The sequence below is a fragment of the Camelina sativa genome, chromosome 18 (genome assembly GCF_030686135.1).
Source record: "Camelina sativa cultivar CO46 ecotype springtype chromosome 18, ASM3068613v1".
NCBI lineage: Eukaryota > Viridiplantae > Streptophyta > Magnoliopsida > Brassicales > Brassicaceae > Camelina > Camelina sativa.
The window spans coordinates 4855093-4877918 of NC_141897.1; the positions used below are offsets into that span (position 1 = coordinate 4855093).

General features: G+C 33.8%; 5 protein-coding genes across 10 annotated transcripts; 2 read left to right on the forward strand and 3 right to left on the reverse strand.

Moving 5' to 3' along the window:
• The first annotated feature begins 1672 nt into the window (after positions 1–1672).
• On the forward strand, positions 1673–4710 carry LOC104760592 (uncharacterized). Its single transcript, XM_010483538.3, has one exon. It carries the CDS (start codon positions 1955–1957, stop codon positions 3857–3859), a length of 1905 nt encoding a protein of 634 aa, XP_010481840.1. The 5' UTR covers positions 1673–1954; the 3' UTR covers positions 3860–4710.
• A 1176-nt stretch (positions 4711–5886) lies between these two features.
• LOC104760593 (transcription factor bHLH92) lies at positions 5887–7253 on the forward strand. The gene is made up of 3 exons (XM_010483539.3): positions 5887–6331; positions 6611–6901; positions 7020–7253. Exons 1-3 carry the CDS (start codon positions 5984–5986, stop codon positions 7095–7097), a joined length of 717 nt encoding a protein of 238 aa, XP_010481841.2. The 5' UTR covers positions 5887–5983; the 3' UTR covers positions 7098–7253.
• A 215-nt stretch (positions 7254–7468) lies between these two features.
• Positions 7469–9067, reverse strand: LOC104760594 (small ribosomal subunit protein uS19w-like). The gene is made up of 4 exons (XM_010483541.2): positions 8848–9067; positions 8595–8743; positions 8450–8507; positions 7469–7915 (listed from the first exon to the last, which is right to left on the reverse strand). The coding sequence occupies exons 1-4, from the start codon at positions 8848–8850 to the stop codon at positions 7667–7669; spliced, it is 459 nt and encodes a 152-aa protein (XP_010481843.1). The 5' UTR covers positions 8851–9067; the 3' UTR covers positions 7469–7666.
• Positions 9068–9485: 418 nt separating this feature from the next.
• On the reverse strand, positions 9486–13368 carry LOC104760595 (uncharacterized). 6 transcript variants are annotated; one of them, XM_087498631.1, is made up of 8 exons: positions 13039–13201; positions 12534–12654; positions 12295–12435; positions 12115–12198; positions 10310–12008; positions 10101–10216; positions 9896–10014; positions 9486–9813 (listed from the first exon to the last, which is right to left on the reverse strand). In XM_087498631.1, exons 2-8 carry the CDS (start codon positions 12544–12546, stop codon positions 9694–9696), a joined length of 2292 nt encoding a protein of 763 aa, XP_087354757.1. In that variant the 5' UTR covers positions 12547–12654; positions 13039–13201; the 3' UTR covers positions 9486–9693. The 6 variants fall into 6 exon arrangements, with proteins under 6 accessions (XP_087354757.1, XP_087354756.1, XP_087354758.1 ...); XM_087498630.1 differs by having other exon boundaries at positions 12534–12669; XM_087498632.1 differs by having other exon boundaries at positions 12534–12651; positions 13039–13187.
• A 6280-nt stretch (positions 13369–19648) lies between these two features.
• On the reverse strand, positions 19649–20224 carry LOC147921531 (uncharacterized). Its single transcript, XM_087497725.1, has one exon. The coding sequence runs from the start codon at positions 20222–20224 to the stop codon at positions 19649–19651; it is 576 nt and encodes a 191-aa protein (XP_087353851.1).
• Positions 20225–22826: the final 2602 nt, after the last annotated feature.

The following is a 22826-nucleotide window of genomic DNA, read 5'->3' on the forward strand; positions in this document are numbered from 1 at the left end:
TGTCAACAGTAGTGTAAAGCTTTATACCATCTTACTTTACTTTTCAGTTCTGGAGTTCCCTATAAGTGAGATGGTCTAAAACTTTGCAAAAAAATATGACTTGTGTTTCAAGCAACATCCTCTTTTTTTTCTGTTTATAAAATCTTTAGTCATTCAATTTAAAACCTTGCCTGTGAGAAACATGCTTGGGAGAGGTCTCACTGTTACCCTCCTCAGTAAATGAATCTTTATAGTCTTTTTGTCTTTTGGTTTTATAATGTCAGGAAGCGTTATTATTATTATTATTTTACGTATAATACGGTATGATAATGACTTAAGAAAAAGGAAATAACAAAGGAAACATTTAACATTGTTATATCAAATGTTGTTATATCTCATATGTGTTGTAATATTTTGATTCTATATTTTAATTTAGAAAGTATTATAAATATTTAACATTGTTTACAATTTTTATTTTATTTCTATAAAAATAAAGTATTTTTTATATATTTTTTTCCTTTCTTATCTATTCATGTTTATTTTTAAAATTTCTTTAGTTAAATTTAAATGCACATATGTTGGTTTTAACAAAAAAAATCAAGTTTATTTGAGAATTAGATGTTCTTATTCTTTTTAAACAATCAATGTGTAACATATTATGCTTCTTAATCAAATTATAAACCCCACCAACGCTCACTTTTAAATTAAATGATTTTTAATTTTAGGAGTTAGGAAAAGTATAAAAGTTTGTTTGTAACTCCCAAATAATATCATAGTAGTGTTCTCAATAATTTTAATTTAATATAATAGAACATGTTAAAAATGTATTAGTATGCAATTAATTGCACTTTTGTAACTCTCAAACAGTTATCTGTGATACATCGATTTCTGTATTATCTGTTAAAAGAAAGACACATATCTCACAATAACCCTCATGGCTTCATATTTCAAATCTCACATAATTTTATAAATTTTACAATATCATTATTTTTCCTTGATTTACCCAATGATATCTTAACTTAACAAAAGCTTCAGTTTATTTGAATAGGATATACATATATTATAGAATATATGATACAATATATAGTTTAATTATTTTTTTCTATATGAAATATTATCATTTCATATAAATCAAAGTCCAGACACAATTAAAGACTGTAAGATAATAACCTAATAAAGTAGTTGCTGTTCTTTAATTTTATTTTTATGGAAAATGTATTATTCTAATATTATATGGTTAGATATGTATGAGACACTACAAACCTAATATTTATTATTTTGATTTTTTCTTAATTGAAACATTTTAAATCTCTTTAAACCATCACCATAAATAAATAAAAAAATATGCATAACTAACACCACAAAATAAATTTTATGAGAATATATATCACAATGATTTTGAAATATGACTACAACTACAAACATATATAGCAGATGACAAGTAAAATACAATATGACTTAATTGCACTATATATATTATTATCAAAAAAATAAGAATTTCTTTACTTTATTTAAATTCATACTACATAGTCTTCAAATTTTGATTTACACCGAAAAAACAAAATAATAATAATATGTTAATTTATATTATTTTTTTAAAAAAGAATAGCCATTATGTTGAGTAGCGATTATATTATATGTATCCAAATATAATACGGTATGATAATGATTTAAGAAAAAGGAAATAACAAAGGAACCATTTATCATCATATATATAATATATTGTATATACAAGATTATCCAAGTAAAATAATATGATTTTTAAGAAAAACAAAAAAAGATACATTTATCCATTATTGGATTCCAATTAGGATTCCTCCTGTTTTCTAAAATCCTAAACCAACACAACTTTGTTAGATATATATATCGACCACCTCAGGTCTTGTTTTGTCTACGATCTATAATCTCTCTACCGTGGAGCTAACAAACAAGGATACCTAGCAAGAGCTTTGTTTTTCACTCAAGAGGATTAAAGATGCAAGCAAGGAAACCTATATTCGCAATCTATGCGATTTCTGTACTCGTGTTGTATCTTCTCTTCATTGAATCTCCAAAATCTGTTGTTCCTGACAACAACTCACCGTTCAAACGAGGCTTGCCTCTCTCCAGAACCGATGACCCCGTTACCATGAGTAGTAGTATTGTTACAATTGCGGACTGCTCGGACCATTACGATGCTGAAGACTTAGGTACCACAGTTGTAGACTCCGATCATAATGAGAAGGAAGGCATAGGTACCATATTTGTGGACTCGGACCATGACGAAACGGACGAGTTAGGTACCATAGTTGTGGACTCGGACCATGACGAAACGGACGAGTTAGGTACCACAGCTGTGACAGACCATAACGAGAAGGAAGACATAGGTACCACAGTTGTGGACTCAGACCATAACGAGAAGGAAGGCATACGTACCACAGTTGTGACAGACCATAACGAGAAGGAAGAATTGGGTACCACAGTTGTAGACTCCGCGCATAACGAGAAGGAAGACTTAGGTTACACAGTTGTGGACTCGGACAATAACGAAAAGGAAGAGATAGGTACCACAGTTGTTGACTCAGACCATTGCGAAAAAGAAGGGTTAGGTACCACAGTTGTGGCAGACCATAACGAGAAGGAAGACATAGGTACCACAGTTGTGGACTCAGACCATAACGAAGCAGAGGACTTAGGTACAACAGTTGTAGACTCCGACCATAACGAGAAGGAAGACATAGGTACCACAGTTGTGGACTCAGACCATAACGAGAAGGAAGACTTAGGTACCACAGTTGTGACAGACCATAACGAGAAGGAAGACTTAGGTACCACAGTTGTAAACTCAGAACATAACGAAGAGGACGAGTTAGATCCTTTGGTACCTCCTCGTAAAGCTGGCAAGAAAGAGAGAATTGAATGGTTCAGAAGAAAGCTACCTGAGCTGGAGATACTGAAATCGACTAGCAAGAGCAAGAGATTCCATTCAAGAGTTTTGGATCTGCACAAGAATAATTGCTCTGCTCAGTTCTTTATGGTTTGGCTTTCTCCTGCAAAAACCTTTGGACCAAGAGAGATGTTAGCTGTTGACACTCTCTTCACCACCAATCCTGGCGCATGCTTGGCGATTTTGTCCAACTCCTTAGACTCCCCTAGAGGATACACCATCCTTAAACCATTGTTTGATCGAGGCTTCAACCTTATTGCTGTAACCATAGATATCCCGTTCCTCGTCAAGAACACTCCTGCTGAAGCTTGGCTGAAAAGACTAAAGAGTGGCCGCATGGATCCTGGTTCTATCCCCTTGTTCATGAATCTCTCTGACCTAACAAGACTGGCGGTGCTCTACAAATACGGAGGAGTATATCTAGACACAGACATCATCTTCCTTGATGATATAACAAGATTGAGAAACGCTATTGGAGCACAGAGCATGGATCCGAAGACAAAGACATGGTCAAGACTAAACAATGCAGTGATGGTCTTTGACATCTACCATCTGCTTATGCGAGAATTCTTACACGAGTATTCCACAACTTTCGACGGAAACATATGGGGACACAACAGCCCTTACCTAGTCTCTAGAGTCATCACAAGATTAGGAAACAAACCTGGATACAACTTCACAATCTTTCCACCAGATGCTTTCTATCCAGTGAATTGGATCAACATACCAAAGCTTTTCAAGAAACCTGCAACCAGAAGAGAAGCACAATGGGTAAAGAAGACGGTACAGGACATGAGCAAAGGGAGTTACATGATACATCTATGGAACAAAGTGACAAGGAAGATTAAGATTGAAGAAGGAAGCGTCATGTACAATCTCATCTCCACTCACTGCACAGTCTGCAGAAACATCAAAAACTCTCATATACTGTCTAAACAGACACAAGGGTTCTAGACTCAACTCACTGCACAGTCTACAGAATCATCACAAATTTTCATACTTTCTAAACAGTTACAAGGGTTCTCGTTTTTCAAAGAAGCCTCATGTACAGTCTCGTCTCTACTCATTGCACAGTCTACAGAAGCATCACAAAGTCTCATACTTTTCTAAGCAGATACAAGGTTTCTCGTTTTTCAAGGAAGCCTCATGTACATTCTCGTCTCCACTCACTGCACAGTTTACAGAAGCATCACAGATTCTCATACTTTCTAAACAGATACAAGGATTTCTCGTATCAAGTCACTGCACAGTCTGAAGAAACATCACAAATTGGATTGTTGTTCTTCTTTTTTTTTTTTTTTAAGGGTTTTTGGTGTTCATATTTTGCATTACTTTTTCTCTTTGTAAATGACTCAAATCAGATAAAAACTGATTCACAAAGAAGCAAACTTTCATAGAAAGGAGATGTTTCAAGTTTCAACAAGAACAAGCATCAGAACTAAAATCAAACTAAAATTTACAGTGAGAGACAAGAAGCGATAAATCCCAAATTTTACTAATTAGAGAAGAAAGAAAGTGAAAACCGTGAAGAAGATAATGCGAAGATGAATCGCGGAGGAGCTCCGAGTATAAGCGACGCCATCACCGTGTTCATGATATCGAATGTGTTGTGTGTGTAATGGGGGAATGTTCAAAATCACACATTTCAAAGCCTCATAACATTCAAGTTCATCTTTAAATCATACACGATGGGTCGGAATGGATGATACTGTCATTGATTCTGAAGTACGGTGGACGAGCGGCGCCGGAGATGATTGTGCGGTTTCTTTGACGCCGGAGATTAATTGATTCGCCGCCATAGTTGCGGAGGAGAAAAGTCTAATTCATTCATGAACTTTAAGAGTTTTTAAAGAGGCCCAAACCCATTAAAAGCCCACTTAAATGAGTCCACATAATATATATTATTGTTCACTTGATTCGTGTTTTGTTCTTTCTTGAAAAGATCATCGATCACTTGATACGTTTTATTTTCACACATCGTTTTCACTTTTCAGGCAAGGATCGAAGTTGGTCAGATTATAAGAATGTAATAATGAAGATAAATATACCTAGTTGGAAATGCATAAAGGAATTGGAGTCGGTCAATGTTGTTAAGTCAAGTCGTTTACACAAAGAAATTTCCTAATGAATAAAAATGGTTAGGAAACGTCAAAAAGAAAATCTCAAAGACTGTGTGTTATACATACAACTGACAATATACTAATATAGACAGAAGAATAAACTAATGCCCATACGCACTCACTAATCCACTGGTAATACCGCGGAAAATAAAATAGTTTTTGCTGTTAATTATAAAACATGAAATTAATTTAACTACTTTTATTTGGCTAATCGAAATGGTTTCGTCTACTAAAAATATTTAAGGAGTAAGTTACTCAACGATCGGGTGATAAAAAGCTAAAATAGCTTTAGTTATTAGAACAAAGAATTCTCTATTTTAATTATCATATTAAACAATTAATTTATTCATTTTTTAACGATGAATTTTTGTGTAAATTTAAGTGTTTTGTTGATAATATTAACTTTCATAAACTTGTTATATTTCTAACCACATATATATTCTCTCTTTTTCTCCACGGTCTTGTGTTTTTTCAACTCACATTTAAGGTGATTTTGTACTATTTTTTTTTTTTTTTTTTTTTTTTAAAGATTTTTTTTTGGTTTTGAAGAAAAACTATAGAATTTAGTTTATATATAGCTTTTACGCGTCACTTTGCACAAAAACAAACAAAAAAATATGTTTACGTGTCACATAATGTTTAATTTTTGGTGCCATTCTACGTCACTTGACTTTCACTAGTTTCATCTTTCATACATCACTTTGACTGTCTCTAGTTTTCTCCTACATACGTCATTTATCTTAACCAAGAATTTGAGACAACCATTCATTGTCCACGTTCTCAATATGCTTCACGTGTGTTAATTCAACTAAACCCGACGTGATTATATCATAAGATATATACACACACACACGAGAGACACACACAACATCGAAATCACAACTCAAGATTGTCATCAAGAGAGAGAGAGAGAGAGAGAGAGAGAGAGAGAGAGAGAGAGAGAGAGAGAGAGAGAGAGATGGATGACTTATTTCTTGATTCGGTTTGTCAAGAAGAAGACAACTTATGGGATCTAATCGCCGATGACATCTTCGTTTACGATGACAAAAGCGTCAGTAGTGTACCGAACAGAAGCGCCTTTAGGCCATACGTGAAGGGCACGGAACCTTTGTTGATGTCTTCATCGAAAGTGAACGTGAAGAAGAGAATGGTGAATTTGCTGAGAACGAATTGGGAGGAGAAAAAGAACGCGATTGCGCCGGAGAAAGAAAGGTGCCGGCGACATATGTTAAAAGAAAGAACTAGAAGAGAGAAACAAAAACAGAGTTACTTAGCTCTCCATTCTCTACTACCATATGCCACTAAGGTACATTAATTAATTGTTGTGTTATACTAAAATTTAAATCAGACTTAATGGCTTGAAAAAGAAAAAAAACAATCCTAGTGAATTTACACATATCGAAATTTTACAATGCAAAATGGAAAATTTTGTACTTTTGTATAAGCGTTAGTGACTTTTGCAATTTGCATATATGATAATTTAAATTTTTTGAATATGATAGATTTCTAACTACATTACTCATTTGTATAGGATTGGTATGGAAACAAGTCTTTTCAACAAATATAATTTGTTTTTTCTTCTCAGAATGACAAAAGTACGATTGTTGAAAAAGCTGTGGATGAGATTGTGAAATTACAAAGATTAAAGAAAGAACTAGAGAGAAGAATTAAGATGATTGAGGCAAAATCAGCAAAGGATGGTCATAATGATATGACTGAAACAAAGGTTAGGTTTAGTCTACAAGAACCTTTGTCTGGACTTGATTCAATGGTAGAAGTTCTTCATTGTCTTAAATCAATGGGGACAAAACTCAAAACTGTCCACGCCAATTTCTCTCCTCACGAGTTCTCTACAACCATGAACATCGAGACTCAGGTACATACATTTACACAATCCGATTTTATTTGGTTTGATCGGGTTAAGCCTTATAAAGTTATGATACTTAAAATATGTATTTATGCAAGTGCAATGATATTAGTTACTTTCTTGACAGATAAGAGGAGAAGAGGTGGAAAAGAGAGTGGAGAGAAGACTCCAAGAAAATGAATGGAAATTTCTATTTCTCTCATAAGCTTTTCATTTTTTTCAAAGACTACTAATCAGTTCCTTTGTGTTGACTTTTTTTATTCATTTTATTTTTTCTTGTATATAAATTTGTAGATATGTAATTCAATTGGTTCTACTTTGTTGGCAAAAAATAAAATATAATTGGGCACTACTTTTGATTTTTAAAGGTTATAAACAAAATATTACACATCTGAAAAAGATAAATTTATTACTGAGCTATAGGATAATCAAGTTTACATCTATTTTTGAAATCGTCAAAGAGGACGACCATATAGTTGTTACAGAAAAGAAAAAAAGATTGGATTAATAATTTTCACCTACGTACCTAGTCAAAACGAGAATAGAACCAAAAGAAACAGCTCCTTGAATCACTTATTTTTCTGAGTTGATGGACTATATTTGAAAACTTCAACATAAGTCTTTAAAACAAATGAGTAGCAAATTGAAATAACTTAACACATGACTCAAAGTCTAAACCTTAAAAGACATTAAGGTTATGTAAAGAAGATAAATATTAGTAGCAAAACAATAGAGATGGAAGAAAAAAAAACAATATAGAGTCTTGCATTGGCTTCACTTGAGAGGGATAAACCTGGAGGAATTGGTAGCACCAACACCAGGCCTACCGTGCTTAACCGGTTTGTATGAGATTGAGAACTCAGCCAAGTAATGTCCAATCATCTCCGGTTTAATCTCTACTTGGTTAAAAGTCTTTCCGTTGTAAACACCGATGATGCTTCCAATCATTTCAGGCACAATGATCATGTTTCTTAAATGTGTTCTCACTGCCGCTGGCTTCTCACCAGCTGGTGCCTCTAATTTCTGCTCAAAAACACAAAAAACCTTTGTTCTTTAGTGTTCAAACCCATTGCACAAAGTCATTACATTATATATGGTCTCACACAGGAGTAAATTAAAAAGTAATTATCTTAAGTGTCTTATATAAAGTCATTTCCTAGCAAAGATCAAACACAAAACTGCAAAGGTAAGAATGATATCTGCAAGGAGATGAAAATACAAAAGAAGTAAAACACTATGGAAATAACGCTATCGAGAATCTGAATTATTACACAAACATGGCTTTTATACTCACACAAGACTGATACTACAAAGAATACAAGAACAAACTGATAACCTTTGAACTATAAGACGAATAACAATGGTTCTATTAGCAAGCATCACATAAGCTTCTTTTTTGAGTGCAAAGTATCACATAAGCTAAACTATCAGTAATCTGATAATCAAAATCTCATAAAATCACAAGAAAAGAAGATACACAATTCCTACATTTTGAAAATTGTGTATATATGTTCAACCAAAGATCTAATGAGTGATGAGGTAAGATAAGGATTTTACCGCTTTGCGCAATTTCTTGATCAAAGCCATAGGTTTCCTGTTCAATCCTCTAGAGAACCTTAAATTTAAAAGATAACAAAAAACACATCAGTCTCACAGAACCAAGAGACGAAAGCTAATTTTCTTGGTTCCAAAGAAATTTAACCTTCTACGGATACGGGCACTGAAATGCTTGACAAGATCTTCGGTCGACATGTCGAGAAGAGCATCGAGATCGACTCCTCTGAAAGAGAACTTCTTGAACGTTCTCTTTTTCACGATTCCAGCCGCAGCAACCTCTGGTTCTACATCCGCCTATAGATGATTCATATGACGAGAAAGTAAATTACAACCACAATGTTCGAAAATCTAATGATCACGAAAACAAATTTCAGATAGACAGAGATCAAGGAACTAACCATTGTTGGATTGATGAAATTCTAAAACTCTACAGAGACTGAAAACCAAAGTGTCTGCGGAAGCGACAAACAACTTTACTTAAGCACCAAATAAATAGGTAACACTGCCTAACCCTAGATTTTTTTTTTTTTTTTTAGTTTTTTTTTTCATTTTTAGTCCTTAGGCTCTCTACTTTTTTCTTTTCACCCAAGTCCATAGTATTTGGATAATGAGGCCAATAAAAATTAATCCTAAAACTTTATTGAAATTATAAATAAAAAATTATCTAGATAATCCAACAATCAGATCTTTGAGATACAAGTATATCATTTTACAATTTGTCTAGTCCACTTGTCAAAAGTGTTATATGTTGATTTGGTGAATTTACTGAGCTCAGGCTATTACATTTGCAACTATCCTTGTTCATGTGAATGAACTAGTCTTCATTTTTTGGTGATTGTTCATGTGAATGAAGTAGTCTTCAATTTGGTGACACTTTGAAAATGTGCAAAGCAAAAATGACCATAGTACACGGATGGGCTTGATAGATCCACTACAATACTATACGTGGATATCAATATGCTTGTCCTCCGGTTGTACTTGAGAAACGAGATCATCCTTAACAGAAGCTAAATAACTAGTTACAGAGACAGAAAGATACGAACAAAACTCGCAAGTCTATAGAAGTTGGACATCCAGTTTTTAGATTGTCATCTGGTTTGAGACATTCGATGTCCTCTGAACTAGCCAGAAATTTACACTCTCATTTTTAACCACACCGAAAAAAAAATACATGTGTCGACGTAAAATCCTATTAAATAAATACATTTGGTCCTCAAAACATGTACTATCTATTTTGAAAGATCCTAAAAGCCTAACATCTTTCTCTGCTGAATTTTCCGAACAAGTTCCTCTGCCGACGGGATGCTATCGCCGCTTCTACTGGTACTTTTCTCGACGCTCCGCCACCACACCTTCAACTCCTCCTGCTCAAGATAAGTAACGCAAAATATTCAGATATGAAAACCTTATAATACCTCAAGAAAGGTCGTGGTTTATTATATATACCTCAAGAAAGTCATGGTTTGAGATAAACTGAGACTCAACAAGGCAAGTCATCCCTTTAACCTTAACTGAAATTGAGCTATTCTCTGAATGTCTCGTTGAGCTTTGCACCTCTGTGGTCCCTGGTTCAAAACCAACATATTTAAGTTGCGATTAAACCAGAAAATATGTGATTTTCGAGGATTGATTTATATACAAATGTACCAACCATCTATGCGAGCTACGTAGTACCCTGTTCCACCAAGCCCTTCTTCCCATTTCCCGACCCTTAACCGCAAGAAGAACCCTTCAAGACCCGATACAGACTTCTTGGTATTTAGCCATCTGAAATAAAATGTCAAAAAGATGTCAGAGACTCATAATGTGGCAGTGGCAGTGGCAGGAGAAAGGTCTTTTAAAGTGTGAGCTGGAACTTACTTGAGAACGTGTGTGCGGGTCAAGCGAAGAACTTGAACAGCATCAAAGACTGCTTTTGGTACGTCTGTGAAACCACTTAAGGGCAGCAGCTTTGAGCCAGAGGTAGAAGCTAAAGCGTGCTTTATCGCTTTATCTTCTACTCCTGAACTATACAGTGGAGCATTCGGGCATGTTGCAGCCCAGTGACTTAGCTGAAAACATCTAATGCATAGGCTTGACACTTCTTCTCTTCTATTCCGAGCACTAATGTTCTGTACTAGATCTCTGAGCTCAATATCAGTTACTTCCAGACAATCCCGTAAACAGTGACCCTTTTTACCGCAGTAGAAACAAACTAGATTCGTCCGTTCCTCGTCTGCGTTCACAGCTAAAGAACATGAGGAGGGAATGATGCATTTCATAGCTTCTAACTTTCTTTCAAACAAAGAAGCCATTATTTCTGAAGACTCTATTCTCATTGCAGAAACTTTGGGAAGAGCCGTGTTCTGTTTATCCAGCCTATCTAGCGAGCTGATACTGGGTATTATAACATTACTGTCTGCCGGCATCTTCTGCGAATCACGGGTTTGAGCGGCGTCTGAGGCTGAATCATTGGCCTTTTTCTGAGGGAATGAACTCTTAGAAGAAAATCTGCTTATCCACAAACTTTCAAGACCAGAGTTTCTGTTGGTTACACACGGACTAACCTTCCCATCAGCTTCAACGCGGACTTTTGGCTCTTCGTTCGGCTTACACTTACTAAGAGGCATCAAAGAGATGTTTGGCTCTGTGTTATCCTCATGTTTGCTCTCTGACGAGAGCGGTTCGCTTGTCTGATTAAATCCATCTTTTCCTGATGAAATGTTGGGTTCAGCCACTGGACCAATCTCATTACCAGATGAAGATAAGTGATCCCCTTTGGTAACGTCACATTGTTCAGGAATCCAGGGAAGTTCCTGCAAAGAAGTAGCATTAGCATCATTCGAGATATCCATCTCCACGGCATCTTGACTTAGTTTCTTCGGACAATATATAGACTGGAAAAAAGACTGGAAACCGGTGTTTCTGCATTCGCTATTTTCCTTCACACAGCATGGATTCAATTCTTGTTGGTCAACAATCACATTGACTTGGCCATGGCCATGACCATTAGCATCTGAAGTGAGAGCTACAAAAGGAGAATCGTCTTCTTCATTACCTTTCCAGATTCCTTTTGTCATGTTTGATATCCAATTCATAAAAGAACTATCTTGCTTGAGCTTTGAAGTTGACCCCAAACATTCTTGACTTAGCGTTTTGAGCCGTTTGCTTCCAAGAATCATCTGTTGCTCAAAGCCTGGCCTTTTCTTTCCCCTCGAGAGCAAACCCGCACTATTGCAACTTTCTACACTCCCAAAACTCTCATCATCATTTTCATTCTCATCACCCTCAACGTTTTCATCAGATAAAGCTTTTTCTTTCCCTTTCTCTTTGGCATGACGACTATAGGAGACACTTGGTCCAGCCTTCTCAACATCTGCCTCACCTTCTGGCAAGTATTCTCCTTTGCCTTCACATGCTACAACAGCAAGAGTTGTGAGGTTGTTCTCATCCATTGATTCTAAACGATCAACTCGATTAATATTCATCTTATCCTCTTCTTCTTTATCTCCACGGTTAGTCGGTTCTTCTTGAGATCCAGCACTCTCCATCCTCAGCTGTTCATTAGCCAACAAAGCTTCTGTATCCAAAACAACCATAGAAGACAAACACAACAGCTTAAATCCATAGTTGCCTATTAATGGTAAACAGACTGACACTATAAACTTCATGTAATCATTTTTAACCTGAAGATCTTCTGGAACTTCCTGCTTCTTCACTCTCTATATCATCATTGATTTCTACCTTATCCTCAACAGAACCACCAATCCCTGCAAACACACACACACACACAAGAACTCGTTATCAAAAAGACAGTTGTACGGAACTACAATCAATTTGGTACTGTTTCCTATCATTTTAGCAACCTGACAATGGTCTATTCATCCCGCTACACGCTTGGTTAACTTGATCTTGTGTTCTCAACTGGACATTTACCGTTTCGTCTTCTTCTTGTCGTTGCTGTTCGATACTTGTGCTATTGGAACGAAGCTCCATGTTGGTTTGTCCTGAATCAAAGAAGTTAGGAGAGCGTAATTTTGCCTTTCCAGTGAAACTGAAATCTGCACATCTTAGGCTTAGACCGTTCCGAGGAGACCAAACTAACTCTGATAAAGCATCCACGGAAGCAAACTTCATTCTAGCTTCTGCATTTGCAACACTAGGAACACGAATCGAAGACGAATTCTCTAGCTCTTTACTTTGCTCATCTCCATCTCCCATATCTCCTGAAACCAACCACCCTGAGACATAACGAACCAGAACCCATACTAAAATTGACCTCAACCACCATAATCAACACATCAATTAGCTTACAAAACAAGTAACATACATCGATTCAAAACCCATTAAAAAATTAGGTAAAAACACACAGTACCAAATCATAAACCCATAATAAGCTAAATTAGATCAAGCAAATGATAAAACTTTAATCTCAAGCAATAATTTTCACAAAACAGAGTAAAGTTACTCAATTTCTGAAACCCTAAACCCAGAAACCAATCCAGAGAACTTGGAATCAAAAACCCAGAAATCTCAGAACACAAAGCATCAAACTTTAATAAAATTACAAAAAACCAAATCAAGAAAGGAAAAAAAAAAACAAAAGTTACCTCCATTGGATTTCACTACAACTCCTCCAGCAAATTCTCCACTAAACAGGAAAACGAAAGAGAGAGAGAGAGAGAGAGAGAGAGAGAGAGAGAGAAGAAGAAGAAGAAGAAGAAGAGAGAAGACGAAGAGGACAGCGCCAAGCGGCTATGGCTAACTTGCTTCAAAAGCTTTTTGTTTAATTAACTTTGCATTCTGGTTGTTATAAGGCCCCCAGACCGCCACGTGTTTACATTACTCTCCATACGTTTCCCGCTTCCCCTAAATTATTATAAAAAAAAACTTTTTAGTTCAATTTTTCTGATTCTGGCTACGTTTATATATATTTTGGTACTTTTAGAACTTAGTGTAAAAATAGCATTAAGATAGCGATACCAAAAGATTTGTAGTCATGCGAGATATTTTGTTTTAGTTTCTTGATTCTTCAAAGATTTCCTCCTCTACCCTAAAAATTTTAATCAAAAAAATCGAATTATTCTATACTATATTTTTACTACATTCGATTCTAAATAAATTGTGTTGTGTTTTTTTCTCCAACAACTTATATAATATTACTTGAAGAACTTATATATATCAATCCGAATGAATTTTGATTACATATGTAATCTAGAAATTGAGTTACGATTTGAGTTTTGTGCCACAAATTTAAATTAAATTTATTTTTTGATAAATTAAAAAAAGGGGCATCATGAGTTATGTCCTCTTCTGCTGTCAAGTGGTTGTTTGCTTCTGTAACTGTACGGCTGCTTTGAATTTTTCACTTATAGCTTTAAAATAGATAATAGATATACATTCAAATTTTTCCATTTAAATCCAATGTTGATACTTGTTACAGTATAAAATGGATGTGTATATATCAATCTTAATCAAGTGTTGTATAAAAGTCCCCAAGCTAATATAGGCCACATGTTCATATTTGTGTTATGTATTCAGTCCATGTAGGTTATATATATGTCCATTTTTCTTTTTAGAATAAAAGAACACGTCGGTCTATTTTCTTTCTTACCGTTCAATTTTTTTTTCCTTTTTTGGGAATTTTATGTTCTTTAGTCTCACTTTCGACTCTTATATTAAAACGTTGTACGTTATTCCCAATTTTTGAGCTAGTTTGACGAAAAGCATTTGACAATTGACATAGTGTATTTTGAACTATGTGTTGTTGATCCATTAATGAAATTATGAAATGAAAGTACAAGCTTGCATGCTAACATTAATTGAACAATGAGATAGAGAGGAAACGCCTATGATTTTCTAATGATACTAGGGAGAACCCGTGCTACACCACAATATTATATATTTTGTTAGTAATATTTTTGTAATTTGAATTTTTGTAATGTAGTTTTTTTGTATTTTGACTTATTTCTTTTGTTTATATATTGTTTATTCATATATTTGGTGATATACGGTAAATTGGAAATCCTGATAGAGTAAGTTATTTAGAGAATGTAACTTGAATACGCCAGGAATTTTAACTTGAATACGCCGTAAATTTTTGTATGGCTTGAGATTTTTTAAGGGAGTGAAAGAAAGTGAGAGAATTATTGTATTTATAGTGAGATTAAATATATTTAAATAAATATTTAGAAGTTAATATTTGATATATCAAATCTCAGCAAAATATATCTTGTTTCCTGTTTTGTTATAACTAAAAATGAATATTTCATGTGTAAGATTATCCCAAAAGATTGTTTTAGATATGCAGTTAAAAACAATCTCGGCAATCCAGCAATTTTGTAAGATTCGGAAATCAAAATTGGATCAAATAATCGGGTACTAAATGACTCGTGCGGGATCCGACTTAATTTGAATGGTTAGAGAATTTTAATTCCATGATAGACTAATATATTAATAATTATTGATTACTAACCATTTTATTTAAAAACTACTAAAACAAATTCATTGTCCAAAAGTTGGTCTATGAGTACTTCTGCTTTAATAGTATACTGTAAATGGTTTGGTCTCTAGTTATTTTCAATGTGAAAACTTTAACATGTCTTTTCACGATAATATAATATAGTTAATAAAATATATATGCTCTATGTCTTTAATAGATTGATGTTCTAGTATATATTTTTGTTCTTAAAAAATTGATTTTGTACATAAAAAACTAAAATAATTTTTCTATTTTATGCTTTTTCCCACATGGCATATTTAATGGTTTATATTTTTTTATTTACCAAAAAATAATTATAAATTAGTTTACAAATAAAAGTTATTATTTTTAATATGTGTGATAATGAACATCAATTTATTAAAAACAGAGTAAATATATTCTGTATGTAAATATCCGGTTTGAATTTTTTATTACATCTGGATCTAGATCCACCCAATGAATAATTTTTTTAGAACGGATCTTGGATCAAATCCTGGATCATTGGTCTCTGACTTAGGACGAATTAAGGTTATCATATTTAAAATTGCATGTTTATAATTATAAGGGTTGATCTGCCACAGTCCAACAAAAAAAGTTGAACCTACAACGGAGAGGGAACTAAATGGAGAGGATTAACCAATATTGATATTCCAAACAATTCACATAGATTATATTTTCAAAACTAAATAATTATAATACAATTAATTCATAGAATACCAATTAATAGTTTAAAATATTGCACCTAGCGCCAACAGGGGTTATCAATCTAGTGAAAAACTGTAAACTTATACAAGCTTTGCAAAAAAAAAAAAAAAAACCAAAATGAAAATTTATGAATTTCCATCTTAAATAAAATATATGGTCTATGCTTATAAAGGCATTCCACATGCCTACCCTAGACATGCTATGTCACTTGGAAAAAAGATTGCTTAACAAACTTACATATATACATATATCCCCTATAAAATAAAACGAAAGTACACAACATTGTTTTGTAGACTATATAATTTTAATAAATTGGTTACAAATAGGTTATAGATTTATTGATAGATTAATTAGTTATAAATTAAATAGTGGGTGCAATCTTAATTTATTTTTGGAAGATTTTATTACTAGAGCAAGATATTTCCAAAAATCTTAAAGAGAATATTCTAAAGAATCATTTGATATTATCTAAATTAACATATTAATTTCCTTTATTAAATTATTCATCAAATAAAATCTTTTGATATCTAACTTAACATATTAATTTGTTAATTATCATTATACTTCACCTCTCATTTTTATATATGAGTCTATTTTGTGAAACAAATATATTATCATATTATTTATTATAATTAAAAATAGTTTTATTTCCAAATATACCATAAGTTGAATTTTTAAAAACAAATATAAATGATTCAATCTATAAAATATTAAAGTTTTAGTAATATTATTCTTTAAAATAATATCTATTGAATTAAAAATTTTACTGAGTAAGGGGTCAAAATTTGAATATTTAAATTCAATTTCATACTTTTTTGTTGAATTTTTATAATTTTATCTAATATAATAAACTTTAAATAATTTATTTTGAAATAGTTTTAAAATATTGAAACTTGATAGAAAAGTTAGAAGTATAAACACTCCAAATTTACAAAATTATATCTTATAATGACATTCAAGTCATGATGTAGAACATACATTGTTGAAATAACTTCATGTACATAAACTAATACAACATATTAAAATTTTATTTTAAAATAAAAAATATACAAAATTTTGTATAAAATAAAATTTAACTAGTGTTATAGCACAAATACTTATCAAGAATCATTAACAGTATAAAACTTACAAAATAAGTGTCTTTTTCAAGTCATTTTATTTAACATATGATTTTATTGCATAATATTTTATTCAAAAAAACTTTTAAAAATAATTACATAAATTATATTTTATATATTAATTACAAGATAAATAAAATAAATTTCAACTCGTGCTTTAGCACGGGTCTTAATCTAGTTTCCCTATTAAAACTACATCTTTTATAATGATTTTAATTGGTAACCCACTAGATGATGCACATCTCTAAGTGATATCAAAAAAGTTACCAAAAAAACTGTTACTTTTATTTTATTTTATTTTTGTATCCCTTTGGTTTAAAATTAGTTTGTACCGGTTTTAAGTTTATGATTGTACCAGTTTATGTTACACTTACAACTAGGCGGATTCAACATCTCTGTCTAGTGAAAACTCTAATGTAACACTAGCCATATTTTCTTCTCAAGTTCCTTTTCTGAACAATATTTTACATCTTTAAGTGATGTAGGGGTATTTTTTCTGCAGTACCAAATTTAAAACTGTAACCTAAATATATAGATATTAATTTCAAATATTCTACAGCTACAACCACCAATCATATCCTTTTTTTAGGATCCAATGATCCAAAAGAGAAAGGAACCAAGAAAAGAAAATGAAACCGTTGGGGATACGATGAAACATCGTCACGGGCTATAAAAGTTTCTTTCATCATAAAGACCTTGTTTCAAATTTTTGTCTTCATTTTTAGAAGAAAAATATCTATCACAAGTCTTGCTTGTAGTCCATTTAAATTTTCATAAATAAATAAAATTAAAAATGTAGATTAATTTGGTAAAGCATTTATATATATAAACTTAAAAGTTGAAAGCTGATGGATTGAAAACAGCTAGCAATAGGTCCCAAATATTTAATGTTTGGTCATGGGTGTTATACCGACCTTTTTGTTTATGCCAACTACGTGATAGAATCATAGTCACATCTCTTGATATTACTTTTTTTCTGGTATCCATGTAAAAGTCTCCTGATATTTACTTGAATCAATTGGACTATTGAATGATAATCGTTAAATCACATAGAACCAATTTTTTTTTAATATATATGCACCTTTTGCTTATCTTTCAAACCTAGCTCGCATGAGATTTTTTTTTGCTTATCATTGATGCTTAACAGATTTAGGTTGAGCCAAAATTATAAGTAGAAATCTTTACACTAACCCTAATTGCAATGTTGAACCAATTTTTATTATATTTAATTGTGAGTAAGGCACCCAAAAGAGGGTGTGGAGACGATTTCAGTACACATTTTTTTTATTCATGGCTGTTGAGCTTTCTACTATTTCATTCAATACATCTGTAAGAGTAATTATTACATTCAATACATCTGCAAGAGTAAAACCAAACATATAAAACAAATGATTGCTATGTAAATTGCAATCTTTGCAAAAATTTTAAAATAGCTATTGATCATCAAAATTACAATAAGCATATTTTAAAGATATTTTCTTGCAAGTCTTTTACAATATAGCTTTCTTCATTATTTTTATGAGTAACAATTTTGGAGATGTCGAAAAACATTGAAATAATAAACCTAATTATCTTTCTATTAATTAACCCTTGTTTTACAAAGATATATAAATAAACAGTAACAGTTGTCTGTATTTTGCAGCCATTGTTGGAGATTTAAGTGTTATTAAACGGTTATATTATTAACCATTGCAATGCTTGAGTGAATGGTCACACTTATTCAACGAACGGTTGCAAACGTTCGTCACAACCATCGACCATTATATATACTCTGTTTCTCCACATCAAAAACAGAGGAAAAAATCGAGAGTAAGAAGAAGAAGAGATACCGAGAGAGAAAAATCAGATTCACAAAAATCAAAGTTTGAGAAAAACTTTGGTGACAAAACACAAAATCTCTATTTGTTTCTCTTGAATCTTAGCCTAGAACAAGAGAAAAAACTTTGATTGTTATATCCTACAAAGGATTTCGTGTAACCCTAGGCTTGAGAGAAGGGTCGAAATACTCTTTCAGAAAAGGTGTTCTTGTGCACGTTTCCATCATTATGCAAGTTCACCGTACGTTACGATCGGGAGTTACACCGCTTATACAACAACCATCCGATGGTAACCACTGCACATCTCTTTTTTCATTGTCCTTGTTCACAATGAATCTGGGAGGCACTAGCGAAGAAGCTACTACTCAACAAGTACACCATAGGCTGGCAAGAGATCATGCATTGCTTGGAGGCGAAGAGCTCGACAAGACCACAAAGCTTATATATTACCGGTTACGCGTTTCAAACACAATACATTCGATTTGGCTGGAGAGAATGCTCGTCGACATGGAGACCAACCTGCTACAGAGGAAAGACTAGTAAAGCTCATTGATAAAAATATCCGCACTCGACTTGGCACCCTTTGGAATGGAGAGGATATCAAGCTGCAAGATTCTACTAAATCTGTTTCAATTATTATTCCTAAGTATTTTAAGAGGGTTCTAATAAAAGCTTCGTAACACGTTTATTTTTTTTTTAAATCTAATTTAATATTATATTAAAAAAAAACAGTAACAGTTTGAAGTTCTAAAGCAGTATGTATATTAAATTTACTCATTACTTGTTTTTCTTTTGCAAAAACTAAAACTAAGCGAAAATGCACTGCACGTAAAGATCTCTTCCAAAGTATGATTTATGAAGTATGAACTCATTATTACATGTTTTTTTTTTGCTCTTGAAAGAAAGTAAAAAAGAAAATATGATAATTATGCGGTCAAGTCAGAAAAGGAAAGTGAAAGTGACGATCATGCAGGCAAGTAGAAAACTACTACTTACGTAATTAAATCACGATCTTTTGGTTTGTCTCTATGATTTAATTATAAATTCACTAATAATTGCATAATTTTTTTTTTGTCCAAACATTTGATTTATTAAATAACTAGTGGGCCAGGTCCATTACAACCGAGTGTAAAGCCTCCTTTGCCAAGGAATCAGCTTTCTCATTGTTTGATCGGGGAGTAAAACGAAAAAAAACAGAAGTGAAAAAACTAGAGATATTCAGGATGTCGAAGAGAATCCTGTGGAGCTCCTTTGGTTGGATTTCCGAGTTGATTGCTTGTACCAGATTTATCGAGTCGGAAGCGAGAGAAAGGTGGGTTATCCCCAATAGTTTGGCCAATTGAAGTGCGTTTAGGACCGCCAGGCCTTCTGCGACGATTGGTGATGCAATATTTGGTACAGTCTTGGATCCTTGATCGAAAACTTCTTCAAGATGGTTTGCGAAGGTCCATCCTAATCCTGCGTTTTTTGTGGTGTTCCAAGCTGCATCCGTGTTGTATCTGGTGACTTCTCTTCCCAGAGGGTTCATTATCAGCGGCTGTTGGGGCTTCAAGGTTGGTTTTATGGCACTCTGGCTTTGGATCCACTCCTTTGCCTTGCCAATGGCATTTGTAATGACCTCGATAGGGCGAAGGTGCCTATCCTCGAAAATCTTCTTGTTCCTATTATGCCACATAGACCAGAATATCCAAGGGACAAAGCTTACCTCACCCGTACCCACCGAGGGTAGACATTTTAGGAGTTTTGTGGCATCGAAGCCCTTTTGGAAGCTAGAGAACCGATCAATCGCCAGTGAACCTGCACATAGGATTAGCTCCCAAATTTGTCTGGCAAATCGACATGTGAAAAATAAATGCAGGATCGTCTCATCCTCTCTGCAGTGTGTACATTTGGCATCCGTGAAGATATGTCTTTTTCTAAGGTTCTCTCCCACTGGTAAGGCATCCTGAAGTGCTTTCCATAGGAGGACTTTATCTTAGGGTTGCATTTAATTTTCCAGAGGCTTGCTTTCCAATCATAATCACTTTGACCTTGAGGCTCAACAATGCAGATTTCCTCCTTGTTTAGTGCTTCGTAGTAGCCAGATTTAACCGTGTAGAGTCCAGTTCGCGATGGTAGCCATGCCCATTTATCTAATCCGCCTAGTTTGCTCGGTTTCAGGTTGAGGATTTTGTTTTCATATCCCGGAAGAGTACGTGTTATTTCTTCCAAATCCCATTCTTGAGAGTCCCCGTGGAGCAGGTCAGCAACTTTTTGTTGTTGTGAGTTCTCATTAACTGGACCTATTGGTATTTCCGGCTGTTCGAGGGATAGCCAAGGATCCTTCCAGAGAAGAGTTGAAAGCCCATTCCCAATGAGTCTACCAATATGAGGTTTGAGGAGGTCTCTTCCCACACAAATGCTCCTCCACCCATGTGATGCAGAAGTTGGGACCACAAAATCCAGGAAGTGGGCATTTTGACAGTATTTTTCAAGGAGCACTCGTGCTAGCAAGCAACAGGGTTTTGTCAGAATTCGCCAGCCAACCTTGGCTAGAAGCGAGTCATTGAAAATTTGTATGTCTCTAAACCTTAAGCCTCCCTTATTCAGAGCTTTTGTCATCTTATTCCAAGAAATCCAAGACATTTTTTTCTTATCTCGAGGTCCATCCCACCAGAATCTAGTGAGTGCTGATTGTATTCTTTTGCATAGAGAGACAGGCAGTTTGAAGCAAGTCATAGCATAGGAAGGCATCACTGTCAGAACCGACTTGAGGAGGGTTAGCTTTCCCGCAGTGGAGAGGAACTTTGTTGACCAGCTCATTACTCGCTGTTTAATTCTATCAATGATTGATGTGAACACATCCATCTTTTTACGCCCAAACAACTCCGATAGGCCAAGGTACTTACCCTGTCCTCCTTCATGGTGGATACTGAGTTCATTCTTAACTCGATTCTTTGTCTCTACTGTTGTCCTCTTTGAGAATGTGATAGCAGATTTCTGGAAGTTTATTTTTTGCCCTGATGCTTCTTCATATTTTTGCAGGATGGATAGAAGGGTCTTGCAGCTTTGTTTATCTGATCTACAGAAAAACATGGTGTCATCCGCGAAGAGCAGGTGGTTTACCTGGGGGCAGTTTTGTGCCACTTTGATACCCTCAAGTGAGCCATCGGATTGAGCCTTGGCGTACAGACCAGACAGAACTTCGCTGCACAGAATGAAGATATATGGCGATAAAGGGTCACCTTGGTGGATTCCACGTTCAGGTTTAATTATTCCTTTTGCAGTTCCATTGATGAGGTAAGAGTATGATACAGTCACAATGCATTGCATTATCCATTGTATCCATTTCCGATGAAAACCCATACTAGCCATAACCTATTCAATAAAATCTCATTCCAATCTGTCATAAAATCCCATTCAATAAATTGTATTGTACTACTGTTAATCAATACTGCTGTATTGAATTCACTTTTTTCACATCTTCCCTCTCAAAATCATCATTTCGGTGATTATTTTCTCATCTGATGATTCCAATTTGATCGACCATTTTTATTCGTGTTTTTAGCTATATATATATATATATATTGTAGTATTGATATACAATTCGACCAAAAAAAGAAAAGTAGTATTGATATACAAGTATACATATATTATACTCTAATAATTGAACTATTTAAATAATTAATAGGCTACATTATATCTACTACTTTTTCCACAACAATACTATTAATCTTATTGACCAAATAAATACAAGTGCATGGGAAGATATATAAATAGTGAAAAGAAAGAAAATAGTTATTTTTGAGACAATTTCCACACTGATTTCAACAAGATTTTACAAGGAAAGTGGTACAGAGAAGGAAAGGGAAAAAAGAGATGTGCCTAATCAATTAAAGTTGCCATATATCTTCTTACCTTTCTTCCTCCAATTAATCAGCCACTAAAGACCAGTTCATATTGGTCGTATAAAGTTGTGACGTTACAATCTATATTAATATTTTCACAGCAATTTAAAAAAAAAAGGCTTGGAATTGAAATTTATTTACAGTTCATGCCATTGTGTTTTTAAAAATAAAAACAAAATATTACAAAACCAATAATTGCTACGAGATTTGATTCCTTTCTCACATATCTCTAACTTCCCTTTTTTGGAAACAACCTAAAATAAATTATTCTACACATAAATTACTTTAAACGAAGAAATTATTTCCCAAAATAACAAATATCACAATCAATATTTGCCACCACTCTCCCTAATATCTCTAACTCTACCGATTTTAGAAACAACCCAATCA

Coding starts and splice junctions, on each gene's coding strand:
- LOC104760592 (XM_010483538.3), top strand. CDS start 1,955: ATGCAAGCAAGGAAACCTATATTCGCAATCTATGCGATTTCTGTACTC.
- LOC104760593 (XM_010483539.3), top strand. CDS start 5,984: ATGGATGACTTATTTCTTGATTCGGTTTGTCAAGAAGAAGACAACTTA. Junction 6,332..6,610: donor TACTACCATATGCCACTAAG/GTACATTAATTA, acceptor TTTTCTTCTCAG/AATGACAAAAGTACGATTGT. Junction 6,902..7,019: donor CCATGAACATCGAGACTCAG/GTACATACATTT, acceptor CTTTCTTGACAG/ATAAGAGGAGAAGAGGTGGA.
- LOC104760594 (XM_010483541.2), bottom strand. Junction 8,508..8,594: donor AGTGCCCGTATCCGTAGAAG/GTTAAATTTCTT, acceptor TTTAAATTTAAG/GTTCTCTAGAGGATTGAACA. Junction 7,916..8,449: donor TCAAGAAATTGCGCAAAGCG/GTAAAATCCTTA, acceptor GTTTTTGAGCAG/AAATTAGAGGCACCAGCTGG.
- LOC104760595 (XM_010483544.3), bottom strand. CDS start 12,649: ATGGGAGATGGAGATGAGCAAAGTAAAGAGCTAGAGAATTCGTCTTCG. Junction 10,217..10,309: donor ACCCGCACACACGTTCTCAA/GTAAGTTCCAGC, acceptor ATTTTATTTCAG/ATGGCTAAATACCAAGAAGT. Junction 9,814..9,895: donor CAAACCATGACTTTCTTGAG/GTATATATAATA, acceptor TATCTTGAGCAG/GAGGAGTTGAAGGTGTGGTG.
- LOC147921531 (XM_087497725.1), bottom strand. CDS start 20,224: ATGTGGCATAATAGGAACAAGAAGATTTTCGAGGATAGGCACCTTCGC.